The sequence below is a fragment of the Fragaria vesca genome, linkage group LG7, assembly GCF_000184155.1.
Source record: "Fragaria vesca subsp. vesca linkage group LG7, FraVesHawaii_1.0, whole genome shotgun sequence".
Taxonomy (NCBI): Eukaryota; Viridiplantae; Streptophyta; class Magnoliopsida; order Rosales; family Rosaceae; genus Fragaria; species Fragaria vesca.
The window spans coordinates 6,893,028-6,910,098 of record NC_020497.1 but is presented as its reverse complement, the minus strand read 5'-3'; the positions used below and the strand labels follow the sequence as shown (position 1 = coordinate 6,910,098).

Sequence of the window (17,071 nt, the reverse complement as noted above, 5' to 3'; positions counted from 1 at the left end):
TAATCTATGACAATTGAAGCATTACTTTTACAAAGGGACGTTTACACTAGAGAACTGGCCTCTCATGGTTCGTTTGCTCCTCTGTGTTCTTTCTTTTATTATTTTTCTGGGTTTGTATTCTTCTGTTTTTGCGTCTTGCGTTCTTTATTTTTTTTCTTTTTCTTTTTATTGCACACATCGATATTGTGTTTAAGATTTTAGCTTTTGAATTTCTTTTCTTTTCTTTTAGTTTGTTTTGTTATAAAATTAGAAAATGCCACATCATTTTGTCATGTCAGTTTTTATAAGCTGACATTATATTTAAATTGATCTAGACCATTAAATTTTTTAAAATCTAATGGTCAATAAATGGTGTCAAAATTAGTGTCAAATCTAATGTCCCAGGAACCAGACCCCTCTAATTTTAGTTATTTATGTTGATTATATACCTTGAACATCTTATGTTCACAATGTCAGTAAATAAGGATGCATAGTAGCATATAGTGATTCACTTAGCAACCAATACGGACTTAGTTTTGGTAAGTAATGTTAAATCAACAAAAGCATACGATATTCTACGACAAAAGCATACGATATTAATCGATAACCCGAGTTTATATTATTAAAGAACTATGCTCTATTATCAAAAGCATCTGATATATCATTGGAAGTCTTTACTTTAGTTTTGATGAGACCTTCTTACAAAAGACTCGTTAAAGTAAAGAACTCTCTAAAGGGAAGAGTACTAGCTATAGGGTGAAGCATATATGATCTAATCCTTCACATGCCTCTGGATTTAATACAGAGACAATAGAGCATGGTGCATCAGCAACAGAGAAGCAGCACGTCATTATCTTCTTCATCTCATATTCTCATTCACAGACTCACCAACTCATATCACACTGTTCTGTTCTTCCCCATTTGAAAGAGACACCATGAAATCCAAGTACTGTCATCCTTGTTTGTGCCATATATCTCTTTTACCTTTCTGGCTTTTCATTCTACCCCATCCCCTGCAAAAGTGGTTCCGCTAAAGCGCCTTTATCTGTGACTCTATGGTCCATTTCAAAAGGATGGCATCATGTTTCTGAAATGAACTTTCAGTTCTTGTTTTACTTCACTGCAAATTGATTTTTCTTGTTTGCAATTATTATTTCCACTCAATTAATACAGTTGTGCTCATAATGTAAATTTGTGGATTAAGCTTCCATAAGACCATCCATATGCAATAAAATTTTGTGACCCTCAAGACCCTCGTGGAATATTTTGTTGGTTTATGTAATTCAAGTTAAGACAAATCCTGATGAATTCAAGGAGAGATGATTTATGCACCTTTTTGAGGGGTTGCAAAGTCTAATCTACATTCGTTTTTGCCTTCTCCTCTAAAAAGTACGTGTCTTCAATAATTTTTTTTAGTTCGGATCAATATCTAAGTCTCTAATTTTTCGAAGTTTGATCGATTCACACGATATTTTTTTTAAAAATATTGATTTACACGATATTAATTAACTTTGACTTAAAAAAACAATACACTCATCAAGCAATCATAAAGAAAGATAAATTGGACACACAATTTGTTGGAAATTGATAGAGATGATGTATAATTACACCCCAATGTTCTTATATAGGGTTTACAAGGTATTAAGTCATGTTTTCGACTGAAATTACGAAATTATTCATCTCATTGTCATTGCATGTCAGCATTCTATTTTCGATAATTTTCCAATTATGAGTCATATGAGATTAGGTAAGATTTTAACTTAAGATTACGATGATACTCATCACATGAATATTGACAAAATCATAATACAAACATCTCTTAAAATTTTCTTAGCATTTAACCATGTGATGAAAATGTGTTCGGGCATGTAGATCGTAGGTCCGAGTTAATTCAAAAATTTTGATAGGAGAAGGGTCCCTAAGTTTTCATATGCTCAAGCATCCTTGCAAAGAACTATTTAGACCACTCAAGAGTCAGAAACCTATGCATGCAGCAAGAAAATCATCCTCATTCAAATACTGAAAGAGTGTATGAGTATGACAGTAGGACTCTGTTCCCACCTGCAGACTCCACTCATATTCGAATCCTCTCCCTTTCAAATAAAACCTCACTCTCTGTCTTCATCCAAAAACAACAACACCTAAACTCTCACCTCACTCTCACCTCGAGTTTGCAACATCCCACATTTTCCCACGCACTTCAAAACAAAAAGCACAAAAAATATTTCTACTCACCGAGTTTCCCTCAAACCAAACACAACCTGTTATCTTCACATAGACAATGCAGAGCCTAGACCACCCATTTTAAATCAAAATCTCAAAAACCCAATGAAACCCAGAAAGCAAAAGGTAATAAACACCCCAAAGTTCCACACTTTCCTACCCATTTAGCCATTTTACCTCAAAAACCCAAGAAAACCCAGAAGCCAGAAACTTGAAAAAGCACCAAACTTCCTCACATTTCACTCAAACCAAAACATGCATTCCTTTCTCACTATTCTCCTTCTCCTTCTCCTTCTTCTCTTCACCCCTCTTTGTTTCTCCGCAGTGTCTGAGCTGCATGCTCTCATGGCCATGAAGGCCTCTCTGGACCCACAAAACCAGTTCCTGACTTCATGGACTCCTCTTTCTGATCCATGTGGTGATGATTTTGAAGGTGTGGCTTGCAATGAGCAAGGCCTTGTGACCAATATCTCTTTACAAGGTAAGGGTCTCTGGGGACAGATACCCTCATCTGTGGGTGACTTGAAGAGCCTAACAGGCCTGTACCTCCACTTCAATGCCTTGAGTGGAAAAATCCCAAAGGAGATTGCTGATTTGGACCAGCTTAGTGACTTGTATCTGAATGTGAATAATCTCTCTGGATCAATTCCTAGGCAGATTGGTAACATGCCTAATCTTCAAGGTGAGTGTTTCATTTCTGTTCAAATTTTCCTGTGTTACGCTTGTATGAGTTGTATCACTTTAAGTTGGTCTGTGATTCTGTGAATATCCTGTTCTAACTTATAAAGAAAAGTTTATCTTTTTGTTAAATGAGTTTAGACCAAGTGAAAATCTTTGTTCTTTGAATCTCACATGGGAAAACTGGCTCATTTAGAGCTTTTGATCATTGAATTATAGCATTTGGATTTCTGGGTCTTTTTTTAAATTCTAAAAATTTAGAGGTTGAACTGTACATACATGGAAAATTGAAAGCCATGTCTTGTTGTACTCTATTTTACTCATTTGGTTTTTCCCATTCATATTTCTTGTTTACTCTACTGGTTTAGGTTGATCTGTTTTGACATTTCTTGTTTTCTCTAAGCTCAGCTTTCTAAACACTAGATTAAACTAAGGACTGGATTGGATGCAGTGAAAACGTTAGTTTAGTATCTTCCCAAGTGTTTTCATGTGGAGCTTTTCATTTGAAAGTTAGATAGCACAAGTTCTTTTTTTTCAGATAGCACAAGTTCATTAACTTTATATCTCTTGTTGGTTTATTTAAGTCCTTGATAATCTCAACCCTTTTGTTTATTTAACTGACCAAAAAAATTGGTGGAATCTATGTCTCATTTGTCTTCGAGCCAAGTATATTTAGAGTTTTAGACATCTTCATTTTGGCAACAATAACTGTGTAGTTTAATACATAACCGTCAGAACAGCAAGTATAGATTATTCAGTAATTAAAGTATTCAAAAAATGATTTCTGAAGTGTAGGCTGTGTAGTGTGAATAACATCAACTTTGCAAGGAGTCTATGTACAAGTCCACGATTAAATGTACGATTATTATAGCTTCAATCCAAGTTTTCTTTGTTTTTCACTTGCAGTTCTGCAGCTGTGTTACAACAAGTTGACTGGTGGCATACCTACAGAGCTGGGACATATTAGGAGCCTAACTGTCCTTGCATTGCAATCCAATCAGTTAACGGGAGCGATTCCTGCGAGTTTGGGGGAGCTGGAGGCATTAACCAGGTTGGATTTGAGCTTTAATAGCTTTTTTGGTCCTATTCCTGCAAGGTTAGCCGATGCCCCTATGATACAAGTCCTTGACATCCGAAACAATATTCTTTCTGGCAATGTACCTCCAGGTAGCCACAATTAGGATTTACTTTTATCTTTCTTGTTTTACTATTTAAGAACTTAAATATGACTGTTGTGGTTTTTGATGAATATACAGCTCTAAGGAGACTTAATGGTGGATTCCAATACGAAAACAACCCCAGGTTATGTGGTGTTGGGTTTTCTGACTTAAAAGTTTGCAATGTTAATGCTCAGAACCCAAACATGCCACAACCTTTTGAACCTAATAACCTTTCTGCAAAAGATCTTCCAAACTCACCTCCTGCAAAAATTATCCCCGAGTCAGCTAATGTACAGTCCAGTTGCAGCCAATCCCGCTGTTCAGGATCATCAAAATCTTCCCAAGTTGGTATAGTTCTTGGAGTGATCGGAGTTGTTGTTGCTTTAACTGGAGCTGGACTCTTCATGTTCTCATGGTATCGACGGAGGAAACAAAAGATTGGGAATTCTTTTGACACATTTGATATCAGGCTTAGCACTGATCAGACAAAGGAGGTTTATAAAAAGAGCGTGTCTCCTCTTATCAGTCTGGAGTATTCAAGTGGATGGGACCCTTTGGCTAAAGGTAATGGCGGATACTCTCAAGAAGTTCTTGAGAGCTTTATGTTCAGTTTGGAAGAAGTGCAGCGTGCGACTCAGAGCTTTTCGGAACTGAATCTGCTGCGCAAGAACAATTTTTGTTCCATGTTCAAAGGGATCCTAAGAGATGGATCAGTTGTTGCTGTAAACTGCATTGGCAAGACAAGCTGCAAGTCTGATGAAGCTGAATTTTTGAAGGGACTGAAGATTCTGACCTCCTTAAAACACGAAAATCTTGTTAGGCTGAGGGGATTTTGCTGTTCAAAAGGAAGGGGAGAGTGGTTTCTTATATATGACTTCGTCCCAAATGAAAGTCTGTTACAGTATCTTGACATTAAAGTTGGTAGTGGGGAGGTTCTTGAATGGTCAACCAGAGTATCTATAATCAATGGCATTGCTAAAGGTCAGTTCATTTCCTCTTGCTCATTGAAGTTATGTCATTTTTATGGTTTCCTTTTTCTTGTTTGATGTACATGATGATCTATCATATATGCTGGAAAGTTTTTACATATTTTTAGCATTGTGTAGTACCATATATAAAATTTGTTTGAAGCATTGCTTGCTCTGGTTGATATTATTCACTTTTGAACTGTCTACCTGTCCCTAATTTCTTTCTTTTACTTGGTGAGTACTGAATATTAAATATTAATTTGTGATACCTTGTGATGCAGGTATTGGATATTTGCATGGAAATATAGGCAACAAACCAGCTATAGTTCACCAGAGTATATCAGCTGAGAAGGTGCTTATAGACTCTCATTATAACCCTTTACTCTCAGATTCAGGTTTGCACAAACTCCTGGCAGATGATATTATCTACTCGATGCTCAAACCCAGTGCTGCCATGGGATACTTGGCTCCAGAGTACGTGACCACTGGTCGCTTCACTGGAAAGAGTGATGTCTATGCCTTTGGTATGATAGTATTTCAAATCCTCTCGGGGAAGCGCAAAATCACTCAAGTTACTCGTCAAGGGGCTGAGGCAGGCAAGTTTGAAGATTTCATTGACGCGAACCTTGAGGGGAAATTTTCAGAATCTGAGGCAACTAAACTAGGAAGAATTGCTCTTCATTGCACCCAGGAGTCTCCAAATCACAGGCCATCCATAGAATATGTGGTCAACGAACTAAGTGAGTTTATCTGGACTTGATGGTCTTTGAAGTTACTGCTTCAATGACTGGAGCTTTAGATGAAGCAATTTTAACTGCTGACTGATGCTGAAGTTTTGTTCTTCCAACTCTTGTGTCCTTTTCTTGAAGACCAAGTTGTCGTAAACTGGTAATGCATGTACTAGTTATTGTGATTTATGGAAGGATTCATCCTTTGATTATTAGTTCTTGTTGAGCTTAAGCCATTAGAGAGTTGAATTAGCAAAACTAATTATTTGTAGCCATTAATAAATAACTGGTAGAAGAGCTAGCTTTTGTGTTTCAATGGCGTTCATTAGATTGGTATTCCTTGTAAACTAAGAATGTGTGTAAAATTTACAGTGGAAGCAAGTTTAACTTCTTGGATTTGCAAGTTACCATTGATCTTTATAAACTGCCATTTATGGAATCTATATCAATCAAGGGAAAGCATTCGTCCCTTCAAAGAACAATCATTTATACCATGTCGCAGACCAATTTGTGAAAGGTCAAGGACCTGAAATGGACAAATGATTCCAGGACAGAAATAATCCTCAGCTTTGAATGTAAATTATAGGTTCAAAACAAAACAGTATTCTGGCTTCACTGGTTATGCCAAGCAATCGCACGCCTGTGAATGTTCCTTGTCGTTTTTTACTTGCATGTTTCTGTTTCGCCATTGACCTCTGCAGAGAGGAAGAGAAGTAAAGACAAAGAAAACGAAGCAGGCAGATTACAGAAGCATTGCACAGAGATTGGGCTGCAGTATAAAATAGAACAATTAACCACAAAATTTTCAGGACAGCTCCTGCCTTATCGAATATCGATCATATTCTCTATTAATCCATGTTATGCATGGATCGGTTTAGGGCTTCAGAGATTATAAGGTAAACTTCTACTTGTGGACTTCAAACATTATTTGGAATTAGGTCCAAGAATGGATAACTAGGCAGCTAAATTTAGTTTTTCTTTTTGCCTCATTGTTCTTCATCTTTGACTTTATATTCAAGAGAAGTACAATTGATCGAGTACTACAAAATGAAATTGATATTGACTACTCAATTCAATGACTTATTGCAATTTGGGTATTCAAATGTGTTGCATACTTGCATAGTCGTATCAAGTACATGTGTTTTGTTTTCGGAATTGTTCTTCCAGTTTATAGTCAAAACCAAATGTTAGATGAGACTATGAGAGTATATATATATTTTTTTTATTACATCGTAACGTTTCCGACATAACCTAACCGGAGCTAATTTTTCACACTTTCTCACCACTTACTTGAGCTAATCCTAAGAACAGTTGATAAAGTAGTTTGAGGTTCACATCCAAAATCAATTAACAATAGGTAGAGTGGCCCAAACCCTTATAAACCATAAACAATGTCTCATTTTCCAGATATGAGATTTATATCTCAACAACAGTGTGGAACAAAAAAGAGATTTACTACATATAAGAAGTTGTTCCTTTAGGACCTTTAATCAATCGTAAATCAAACAACCAGAGAACCATATTATGGCTTATATATTATATAGAACAAAAAATTTAAGTATGCATATATACTTCAGCCTCTAAACCTTGGCTAGAGCTAAACTTATGCTGTCATGCAGACTCCTGCACAATATATCAAACTGCAAGCAGTTTGAATCAAAATTAGTATCCTTCTCTTTTTCTTTTCTTTTTTAGAATCAAAATTATAGTATCCTTGATAATCTAAAACACATTTCTGATTTCTCAACAAGAATTAGATGCCTTTACTTAAATATTTGGCTGCTCAGGTGAGTCCATCTGCAACCAAAATAGAAAAATGGGATTTGATCCTTTTAGGGTTGTTGTCATGTCCTTCTGGCATGGCTCTAAGCATCAGCTAAGCTGACCTCAACAGCTTATCTGAAATGATAAATTTACTTAGTTCACATAATCATTTTGTTGTTGCCATGTCCAAAAGTCTCTCTCTACAATATTACGTACTGTTTCTCTTATCAGATATTTATTCGAGACATTTCATCAAATATCTATCTCTATCGTTTACTTATTGTGAAGAAGAAGAAGAAGAAGTTAAAGAGATGATAAACCATGTCAACCTCGAAGAGAGAACCCGTACGCTTTGGCTTACAGATTCAACTTCTGCTGTACGTACCCAGAAAACCAAAGGCATTGTGAACCGTACACTAGTTTGAATTGGTAGCATATATATTTCAACTTGACTTAAAAATCAATAACGTAAACGATATATATCTTATCAGTTGCATCACCAATTTGTAGTATCATATAATTAAGTACCAATCTTACGCTCTCTTTAACACTAATCCATTGAACTTAAATACGATCATTGTCATCAACTCATCATCTCTACTGTTTCCTTGGATTTTACTATGATGAGTATGATCCAAGTTGCCTTTTGTTAATATAATTAAGGCATGATTACATTAATTAACTATACTGGTGGGTAATATATATATCTATTTCATGTCGATGTAGTTCGCTGGTTTAGTTCTTCAAGTTTTAATCTTACTTTACTCAAGCATATACCGATAACCAAAGACTATCTCCTTTGATTCTTCTACATGACTACATGTATAACTAGATATTATGATTTGCATGCATATATCAAGTACAATTATCGACTAGCTAGAAGGGTATTTAACCAAATATTCGAATACGTACGTCATATTTTGGAAGGATGAATGACACTAGTACATATATATGATTCTAACACTAGCTAGTACCATTTGAAATTTGCGTTCAATCATCTAATGTGAGGATTACGAATTTTTCATAATGAGAAACGTATGTATTATGCGTTTACATATATGATTATGATCTCACTTCTCCTAATTGATGGTTTTATATGTAACATTCCAATTTGGATTATCAGTATTTCCCTTTGAAGTGTTACACTATGTCACTAACTTATTCATCAACATGAACATATCTACATGTATAGATTAATTATGCTAAGGAACAATGGGCATAAATGAGATCAAGTATGTTTTAAAACAGGGGGGCAAAATATTTCAACTAGCTGAAGCTGTCGAAACGTCGACATTGAGAAGTTTGCTGATTCAAGTCTTGAACTTGTTTATGGTGTTAATTTATTAACTAGCTACATAGATTAGCTACTGTGGTTATCAGCTACGCATAAACTAATGACTAACTCCATCGTTGACCAACAAAAAGAAAACAGAAAAAACAAAACCTATATTGTAAAATATACGTGGTCACCCACTTTTGATGACAATGGTGGACGAAATCTAACAATTTTTTGTTTTTGGTCAGAAATCTAACAAACTTAATAGATTAACTTGTTGCAAATTGCTTGCTTAATATGTAATATTCTTATGCCGTCCAAAGCAATCTAGCAAGTTGTTAAACTTCGTCTCTATTTGTTAATTAAGTAATTAATTAGCAGTACAACGTGTATGTGTTTGTTTCTTTTCCTTGATGAGTTATGATCAATAACATATGCCAAGTATGAGGTTGTCGCATATAAAATAACTAATTTGAGAAAATTATTTATTTAGTCAAGTTTACTTACAACAATTTAATTCACTCAAAAAAAAAATACTAATAAAATAAAATAAATAAAAGTTTAAGAAATATACTATCAAAGTAATCGTACAGACTCATCTCGGTACAACACAAAAAAGAATACGACTAGCATACGCCATACGGAGACCGATCATTCATCTACTCGCAAAAGAAATAGTTATAGACACTACGACACAGTCTTTAGTTTGAAACACTCGAGTGTAATTATATTATGTCCTAAAACTATATATGATTTTGTGAATGGTTTCCTTGATTTGTATCACCGTACATTTGCACATTGAAAATCTTTCTTTCCCATACCATGAAAAAGGCACGGAATTGATCGATGTTTCGTTCACTCGAGTGACTCGACCCACTCTATGATCACCAAACCAATGCCTCATTTTCCTATTTAGAATTTTTAAGCGTCTTTGCACACGTAAGTACCATTCTAGATATTGTACTAAAAGAAGAGTAAATGAGTAACCGATCTCGAAAACCGTACAATTGTCAACTGAATACGTACGTAGTCAGTTAGATAAGCACAGCGCGCAGCTACCAACTTGCCAAAGTGATCGATATCAGCAGTGATGAACATTTCAATTCAATTCCAAATTTCCAACTTCCTCTTTCACTTTTGGCACGTCCATACATATATTCATTCTGCATTTCATATTACAATGCACAAACTCACACGTTCTTAACTGAAATGTGTGCCCCCAAATGTCAACGATAAACCTCGCTAGCGACAACTCTCTCTTTCTCTCATCACCATTTATAAATAACCTCAGCACACAGATAGCTCTAACTTCAGTACTCTACCCCTCTCTCTCTCTCTCTCTCTCTCTCTCTTCTCTTCCAAGCTCAAACCACCCACAGAGAGAGTTGCTGAGATTATGAAGCTCATTTGGTCCCCAGAAACAGCTTCCAAAGCTTACTTAGACACTGTCAAATCAGTAAGTATTGTATATATGATTGAAGTTCGAGTTTATCTACAAGTTCTAGCTGTACTATATAGTTTCGAGGTTATATATCGATCTCACAACTAATCAATTCTGTTGTTATTATGTTGCAGTGTGAGCAATTTAGAGAATCTGGTGTTGCCGAGCTGCTCTCTGCCATGGCGGCCGGCTGGAACGCAAAGCTAATAGTGGAAGCGTGGTCCTACGGTGATCCGATCGCCACCAGCCTCGGCCTGGCCACGGCTGCCCGCCACACGTGCGGACGTCACGTGTGCATAGTTCCGGACGAACGTTCGAGGGTGGAGTACCTTAAGGCCATGCGTAACGCACCGGTGCTGCCCGAGGTGGTGGTTGGAGAGTCCGAGGTGGCGACGGCGGGAGTTGATTTCTTGGTGGTTGACTGTAGCCGGAGGGAGTTCGCTAGGGTTTTAAGGACAGCCAAGGTTAGCCCTAGAGGAGCTGTTTTTGCATGCAAGAATGCTTGGCAGAGAAACGTTAAGGGTTTCAGATGGCATGGTGTAGTGGAGAGGGGGACTCGTGTGGTGAGGTCGGTGTTTTTGCCGGTGGGGAAAGGGTTGGATATTGCTCATATAGGGTACGGCGGCGGAACTGTGGGGCCGATAAGTACAATTAGGAAGGGTCCTGGCCGTTGGATCAAGCATATTGATCACCGGTCCGGCGAGGAGCACTTGTTCCGGGAGTGAGAAGTTTCCGATGATCAGTGATCTCAGGACTTATCAGAGGGTCTGAATTAGATGTGTAATATAGGGGTGAAGTAGAATGCGGAAGTAAATTGCTTAGTGCTTGAAAAATAAATAAATCTACAAGCAGCTACCAGTTTGCTCTTTCTGTTGGTTTTCACACAATCACACTGTTATGATTGGATCCCAATGAAGATAATTTTGAGAGAAATCAGTTATTCATCTTTTTGTATTTATCAGTATCTTGTACAAATGTAAATAATGAAATCAGGCTTATGTGCAAGTGTATGTGCAAGCTAGCTCATCCATTCTCTAATCAATCTATATCTGTAAATCCTTGTATTGTGCTTCCCATGCGTTCTTATCCCCGATGAAATTTCTTGGTAAGAATATTACTGCCTATCAACTTTTGTTAGGTTCTTTATGTAGAGATGTCATTATATATATATATATATATGGTCGTTCCAGAGCAGACATCCGTAACTATGTTAAAGTGCGGACGCCGGCTCAAATCAACTTCAGTAGCTGCATATGGCAGCTCTTCTTCCATGCTCAGACATCATTGGCATCCTGGACGCCATTACCATCAAGTTGAATGCCAAGGTGATCTAAGAAGAAGGTCCGGCGCTGGAAAAACTGTAGAAACTTGAAAAAGCCCAATCTCATATTCGAAACTCATCACCGTCGAGTGTGCCGGCGAGAAGAAGCTCAAGATGGAGCTCTTGTTTGGAACCAGCAAGAACAACGAAGTAGTCGGTTCCGCCGGAGTTGATTTGAGCCGGCGTCCGCACTTTAACATATATAGTTGCGGACGTTCGCTCTTAAACGACCCTATATATCAAAGTTTGGACGACTTAACGATCACCAAATCTTTTAAAAACTTATGAAAATAATCTACTCATATATATAAACCTACAAATTGAATGATGTAGATGTGATTTTGTGGTCGGGAAGTTCGTCAAATACCCTATGCCTAGAAATGAACAAAAAAAAAAGGATCCCTAATTAGAATAGCCATGTACACACACACACACAAGACCCTTCCATTAACGGATCCCTCATTGTGACTTATATGAGAGACTAAGTATTTGAGTATTTGACAGACTTTTCGATCTTAACCGTTCAGTTTTTAAGTCCTATATATATACAATTATTATCCTGTCTAAACATCCTTATTTATTCAAAAGGTACGAATTTCCTTAATTGACATACTTTTTAATCATATTTTCTCATCTTAACCATTCAGCTTTTAGGTATATATGAGTAGATAATCTCTACAGATTTTCAGCCAAATTGATAATCATTTAGGCATTCAAAATTGTGATTTAGAACTAAGAACACGAACGGTTCAGGTTGAACAGTTTCAGTTCGTTCTTTGATTTAATTAATTTTCGATACCTTAATAATCACCAAATTAGCTGAAAATTTGTAGAGATAATTTACTCATATATCTACTATTTGAACGGTTAAGATGAGAAATTATGATCAAAAATTGGGTTAAATTAAGTAAATCCGTACTTTTTGAATAAATAAAGAGATTATGTCTGAAAGACCCATATTGTTTGCTAGGATGAGCTCATATTTTTTTTCCAGTTTTGGCCTTAGGCCGGGATGGTTGGAATTAGAACTAGATGAGACTTGGTCGGGATTAACTCTTAAAAACGCAAGGCCCATCCCTTGTGCAATGTTTAGGACAGGCTGTTGGATGAGTCTAATCTCGTCCTATGTCCGGCCTTAGTTTCACTTGTTAAGCTAATGCTATGAATTTCTATTTTTTGTAAACAATAATATGTGGCAACCGTGCCACGTGTAAGATCTAATCTGAATTAAAACACAGTATGCTACACCCGTTTGCACCTGATTGCTGTCCTCGACTAGTAAAACCCTAACGTCTGCTTCCTCTTTATATTAGCACAACGCTGCCGCCTCACCTCTTTCCTCTCAGTCTTCTTCACTCACAAGCACAACCCCTCATCTCTCGCTCTCCGGTAAGTCTCCGTTTGCTTGTTTCAGATATATCTTCTCAAATATTCTGTTTTTGGGTTTATTGTATTCGTTCTAATCTGGGTTTTATGTATGAGGTTTCATTCTTCGTGCTTTACTTCAACTTTTGTATTTGAGATTCCATTGCATATTACAAGCCTAAGTCGTATTGTTCTTTGAAAAATTTGATTGTGGGTGTGTTTAGTTTGAGTGATAAATCACATAGAAATATGAACGTCTTTAAATAGCTATTGGGTTTAGAGATGCAATTGGAACATGGATCATAGCATAGTGGTATGTGTGTGTAATGGTGTGGCCTTGTGAGGTATTAGATTGTTAGATGTGTTAGGAGTTGTCAAGCTATAAATGGACTGATGGAAATTGTTGTTCAATTTAGGTTCTTGCGTCAAGGATGATTTTATATGATGTTGGAATTCATGTGGTTTATTTCTGGTGTCGAGCTTGGATGTGAGTTTGATTTGTGTGTGGATTGTAGGATAATTGACAATGAGTCGAGGAGCTGCAGCAGGCCCCAAGGGGAAGAAGAAGGGAGTGGCTTTTACCATTGATTGTGGTAAGCCAGTAGAAGACAAGATCATGGATATTGCATCCCTCGAGAAGTTTCTCCAGGAGAGGATCAAGGTTGGAGGCAAGGCCGGTGCCCTTGGTGACTCTGTTACTGTGTCTCGTGACAAGAATAAGCTGACTGTCTCCTCTGACAGCAACTTCTCTAAGAGGTAATTCAGTGGACCTTGGTTTTTAGGTATAATATTATGGTATGGTGTGGTTCATTTACATTGAAACTTCTTTAGTTCTAGTGAAATCTTTTCTGCTTGGTGATGATATCTGTCTACTTCATTTTGACTCTAAACTATGCTAGCTCTTAAATGATAGAGGAACTGAATCTGCGTAGCCATGATAGGGTGATAGGTTTTGGTGTTCGTTTTAGCTCATTGGTTTTAAAAATTTGATTTGCTATTCCAGAGCTAGGTATAACTAAGTTCAATAGGAATGATTATTGGGGATTCTCAGTTTTTTAGAACCCTATCCTCTAAACTAGAAGTTGCTTCTTCAACCATATATCCTGTTCTTAAAATTCAAGTGTTCTAGGGCATCTACTAACTGAAGAAGATGAACACATATGGAGAACAACTGCGAAATATTGAACTTGTATATAAGCTGACTGGAAACACTGACATTTTTGGCTCATATTCTAGTCATTGCATCTCATTCTTTGATCCCACACTGTAGTATGTGAGAGATTATTAGTACTCTTTTGGCCTCATCCCACTCGTCTTCTACATGGTGCCAGTACGAGGGCCTCTTACTATGTGTACAGACATGTCATGATTGCTATCTCTTTTAAACTCAAACTTTCTTCCTCAATTGTATCAGTGGACATGTTGATTTACTCTTTGCTTTCTTCCACAATTCACAAGTAATAAAACTGCTTTTGTGGTTCAGATATCTGAAGTATTTGACGAAGAAGTATCTAAAGAAACACAATGTCCGAGATTGGCTTCGTGTGATTGCATCCAACAAGGACCGAAATGTCTATGAATTGAGGTACTTCAACATAGCTGACAATGATGCCGAGGAGGAAGACTGAGATTCTGGAATATTTGTCATCAAATGCTGTTTTTGTTGTGGCACTCTGTTGAGGTTAATGCTGTTTTGCAATTTTGTTTTCGTAATCTAGTTGTGAGATATTGATACTATTGGACAAGGTTTATGGTGTTCAATTCATGTTTAACCAATTGTCGATGGCTTATCAAATTTTCCTGCTCAAAATTGGTCAGTAGATCATGACTTGAATCAACAAATCTACTTTCAAGCTCAAACTGAAACCACCAGAGCAACGGAAATAAATAAAGATTTCTGAAATATGTCATACCACCCTAAAGCCACACTTAACAGGGGTTTGTGATACTACTCTGTTTCGAGCTGCACTTCCTATGCGATAGCCGCCAGCAGCCATCCTAACTTTCTTAATATGGTGCTACTGAGACTGAAATAGCATCAGTCTCATCCATCAAGTTGCTACATGTTACGGGAACCTGATTCCGGGTTGATAAACTAGGGTCCTCATCTAAGCATAAAAACATTTCAGACTAACCCCCAGGTTCATTCTTACTGAACCGCCGACCTTGGAGAAACCAAAATTGGCCCCCTTAGGCCCATCAGGCCCGTAGTTAAGTAGGTGTAGTTTTGCTGTTCTAACCAGTATTTGGGATCTCTTCAGCCGTCTGGAAAGAAAGCTTGAACCTTTTCTTCTTCTTTTTGATTTCGATTTCAGTTTAGTTCCAACACAATGTCAGACTACTTACCGCAAGAAATCATACACAAGATCTTATTGAACTTGCCCGTCAAAACCCTAATCATATCCACCCTGGTCTGCAAGTCATGGAAGTCACTGATCAAATCCTCTGCTTTCATCCAATCCCATCTCCGCACCACCATCGCCTCCAACAACCAAAACGACTCTCACCTCCTCCTCCTCAGCGCTTGGCTAGGCATCAGCATCACTGGTTGCATTGGGATAGCCCCGAGTCCGGTGAACACTCCATGCTTCCAACTCCGGTCATTCTCTTGGAAAACAAACCCCGTTTCTGATCTGGGTGTGGTCGGAACTAGTAATGGGTTGGTATGTCTTGAGAAAGTTTACACGTTCAGGGATTCCATACCGGTCTTAATTTGGAACCCTTCCATTCGAAAAGTTGTCATGTTGCCTGAACCACCTGGTTGGTTCACCTATAATGATGACAGGTACACATTTCATGGCTCTGGCTATGATGAACATTCTAATGACTAAGATTCTGAGAGTCGTGATTGATATTAATAATAATTCAGACTTGATTGGGAGTGCTGTTGCATTGTCGCCTCGATTCACAACCTTGGTTCAGGTCTACTCCTTAGCCAGGGGATCCTGGAAGAGTCTTAGTGCTTCGGTCATACCTGTAGATTTTAAGGGTGGTTCTGGACGTCCTGTTTTTGTTGCCGGCACCATCCATATGCTTAAAGCTCGTTTTACTAGCTCGTATTACGATGATGGAGACATAGTCATCACCACCTTCAATCTGGCAACAGAAGAATTTGGCGAGATGATGGGACCGGAAGCTTTGCTACAAAAGGGTTGCTCCATATCAAGATATGGGGACTCTCTTGCTTTGATTAAGCATTTGAATTATGAATTCAGAGATCGGGGTTGTGACATTTGGGTTATGAGACAGTATGGTGTTGCAGAGTCGTGGACTAGATTGTTTCATATATCTGTGGCTCAGGCCAGTATACATGGGTTTAAAAGAAGCGGGGAAGTTGTGCTAGAGGAGAATATAGAGGAGGATATTGATCTTGATCGGTCAAGACTTATGTCGTTCGATCCTAAGAGTGATCAATATTTAGTTTTGGGAACTGGAGATCATAGTTACTACTTCATGGATTCTTTTGTAGAAAGTCTTGTCTTGCTTGACCACTGCGATTCCATTTCATACCAAGTAGCAAGGACGAAGTAAGCACAGGTTCTTGCTGTTACCTATTTCTATCTTATTCTTTCACTTTTAAAACAGAGTTATGTGCGTATGCCAAAATGATTGAGTTATGTCCTTCTTGGCATTTTTTTTTTCTTGGGACCTGTTGAGATGTTTAGAAATTGTCAGTGGGGTGGTTTGTGCAAGTGTTGAATTTCCAGTTCAGTACGCTTGACATGATTTGCGTTGTGAGTTCGCTAAATGTTTTCTTGGTCCTCTAAGTATGTGGCAGTGCATATATATATGCTCTTATGGAGGTTTAGCTAACTGAACTTAGTTTTTGTCATTTTGCCGAAAAAAAAAAAAAAAACTTTTGTTTCAGTTAAGTAGCAAGAATTTTTGTGACTCCCTACGTGAAACATAATAGTGGGCCGGGCATGCCTGCTTTTTAGATCACTGTCCATTCAGTATTTCTTATGAAACTTCTGTGAACTTTAATAGTGATTGTGGCCATGTTTTGCTGTAGAGAAGAAGCACGGCGACCATGAGTTTTGTTCTTTTCCGTCATCGGTTTCACCTTTCCTCTATGTAGAATCCTTTGAGGGCAAATGAATGTTTCTGGCTTTTTTCGTAGTTCTGGTGTATCTTAGTGTCCATTCAGCCATGTAATTTATTTCAGTTT

At 37.5% G+C, this 17,071-nt stretch overlaps 4 protein-coding genes across 4 annotated transcripts; all 4 read left to right on the top strand.

Annotated features, from left to right (window-relative positions):
- The first annotated feature begins 2,457 nt into the window (after positions 1-2,457).
- LOC101298376 (LRR receptor-like serine/threonine-protein kinase GSO2-like) lies at positions 2,458-6,046 on the top strand. Its single transcript, XM_004308405.1, has 4 exons — positions 2,458-2,884; positions 3,787-4,047; positions 4,137-5,021; positions 5,290-6,046. The coding sequence occupies exons 1-4, from the start codon at positions 2,458-2,460 to the stop codon at positions 5,766-5,768; spliced, it is 2,052 nt and encodes a 683-aa protein (XP_004308453.1). The 3' UTR covers positions 5,769-6,046.
- A 4,058-nt stretch (positions 6,047-10,104) lies between these two features.
- On the top strand, positions 10,105-11,133 carry LOC101296895. The gene is made up of 2 exons (XM_004306881.1): positions 10,105-10,232; positions 10,352-11,133. Exons 1-2 carry the CDS (start codon positions 10,173-10,175, stop codon positions 10,940-10,942), a joined length of 651 nt encoding a protein of 216 aa, XP_004306929.1. The 5' UTR covers positions 10,105-10,172; the 3' UTR covers positions 10,943-11,133.
- A 1,743-nt stretch (positions 11,134-12,876) lies between these two features.
- LOC101296604 (60S ribosomal protein L22-2-like) lies at positions 12,877-14,723 on the top strand. Its single transcript, XM_004306880.1, has 3 exons — positions 12,877-12,927; positions 13,419-13,659; positions 14,387-14,723. The coding sequence occupies exons 2-3, from the start codon at positions 13,430-13,432 to the stop codon at positions 14,529-14,531; spliced, it is 375 nt and encodes a 124-aa protein (XP_004306928.1). The 5' UTR covers positions 12,877-12,927; positions 13,419-13,429; the 3' UTR covers positions 14,532-14,723.
- A 958-nt stretch (positions 14,724-15,681) lies between these two features.
- LOC101298076 (F-box protein CPR30-like) lies at positions 15,682-16,434 on the top strand. Its single transcript, XM_004308404.1, has one exon. The coding sequence runs from the start codon at positions 15,682-15,684 to the stop codon at positions 16,432-16,434; it is 753 nt and encodes a 250-aa protein (XP_004308452.1).
- The last annotated feature ends 637 nt before the right edge of the window (positions 16,435-17,071 follow it).

Bases quoted from the DNA above. Each gene is read 5' to 3' on its own strand.
- LOC101298376 (XM_004308405.1), top strand. From the start codon at position 2,458: ATGCATTCCTTTCTCACTATTCTCCTTCTCCTTCTCCTTCTTCTCTTC. The intron at 4,048-4,136 runs GTAGCCACAATT...ATGAATATACAG, and splicing joins TTCTGGCAATGTACCTCCAG to CTCTAAGGAGACTTAATGGT. The intron at 5,022-5,289 runs GTCAGTTCATTT...CTTGTGATGCAG, and splicing joins AATCAATGGCATTGCTAAAG to GTATTGGATATTTGCATGGA.
- LOC101296895 (XM_004306881.1), top strand. From the start codon at position 10,173: ATGAAGCTCATTTGGTCCCCAGAAACAGCTTCCAAAGCTTACTTAGAC. The intron at 10,233-10,351 runs GTAAGTATTGTA...ATTATGTTGCAG, and splicing joins ACTTAGACACTGTCAAATCA to TGTGAGCAATTTAGAGAATC.
- LOC101296604 (XM_004306880.1), top strand. From the start codon at position 13,430: ATGAGTCGAGGAGCTGCAGCAGGCCCCAAGGGGAAGAAGAAGGGAGTG. The intron at 13,660-14,386 runs GTAATTCAGTGG...TTTGTGGTTCAG, and splicing joins GACAGCAACTTCTCTAAGAG to ATATCTGAAGTATTTGACGA.
- LOC101298076 (XM_004308404.1), top strand. From the start codon at position 15,682: ATGACAGGTACACATTTCATGGCTCTGGCTATGATGAACATTCTAATG.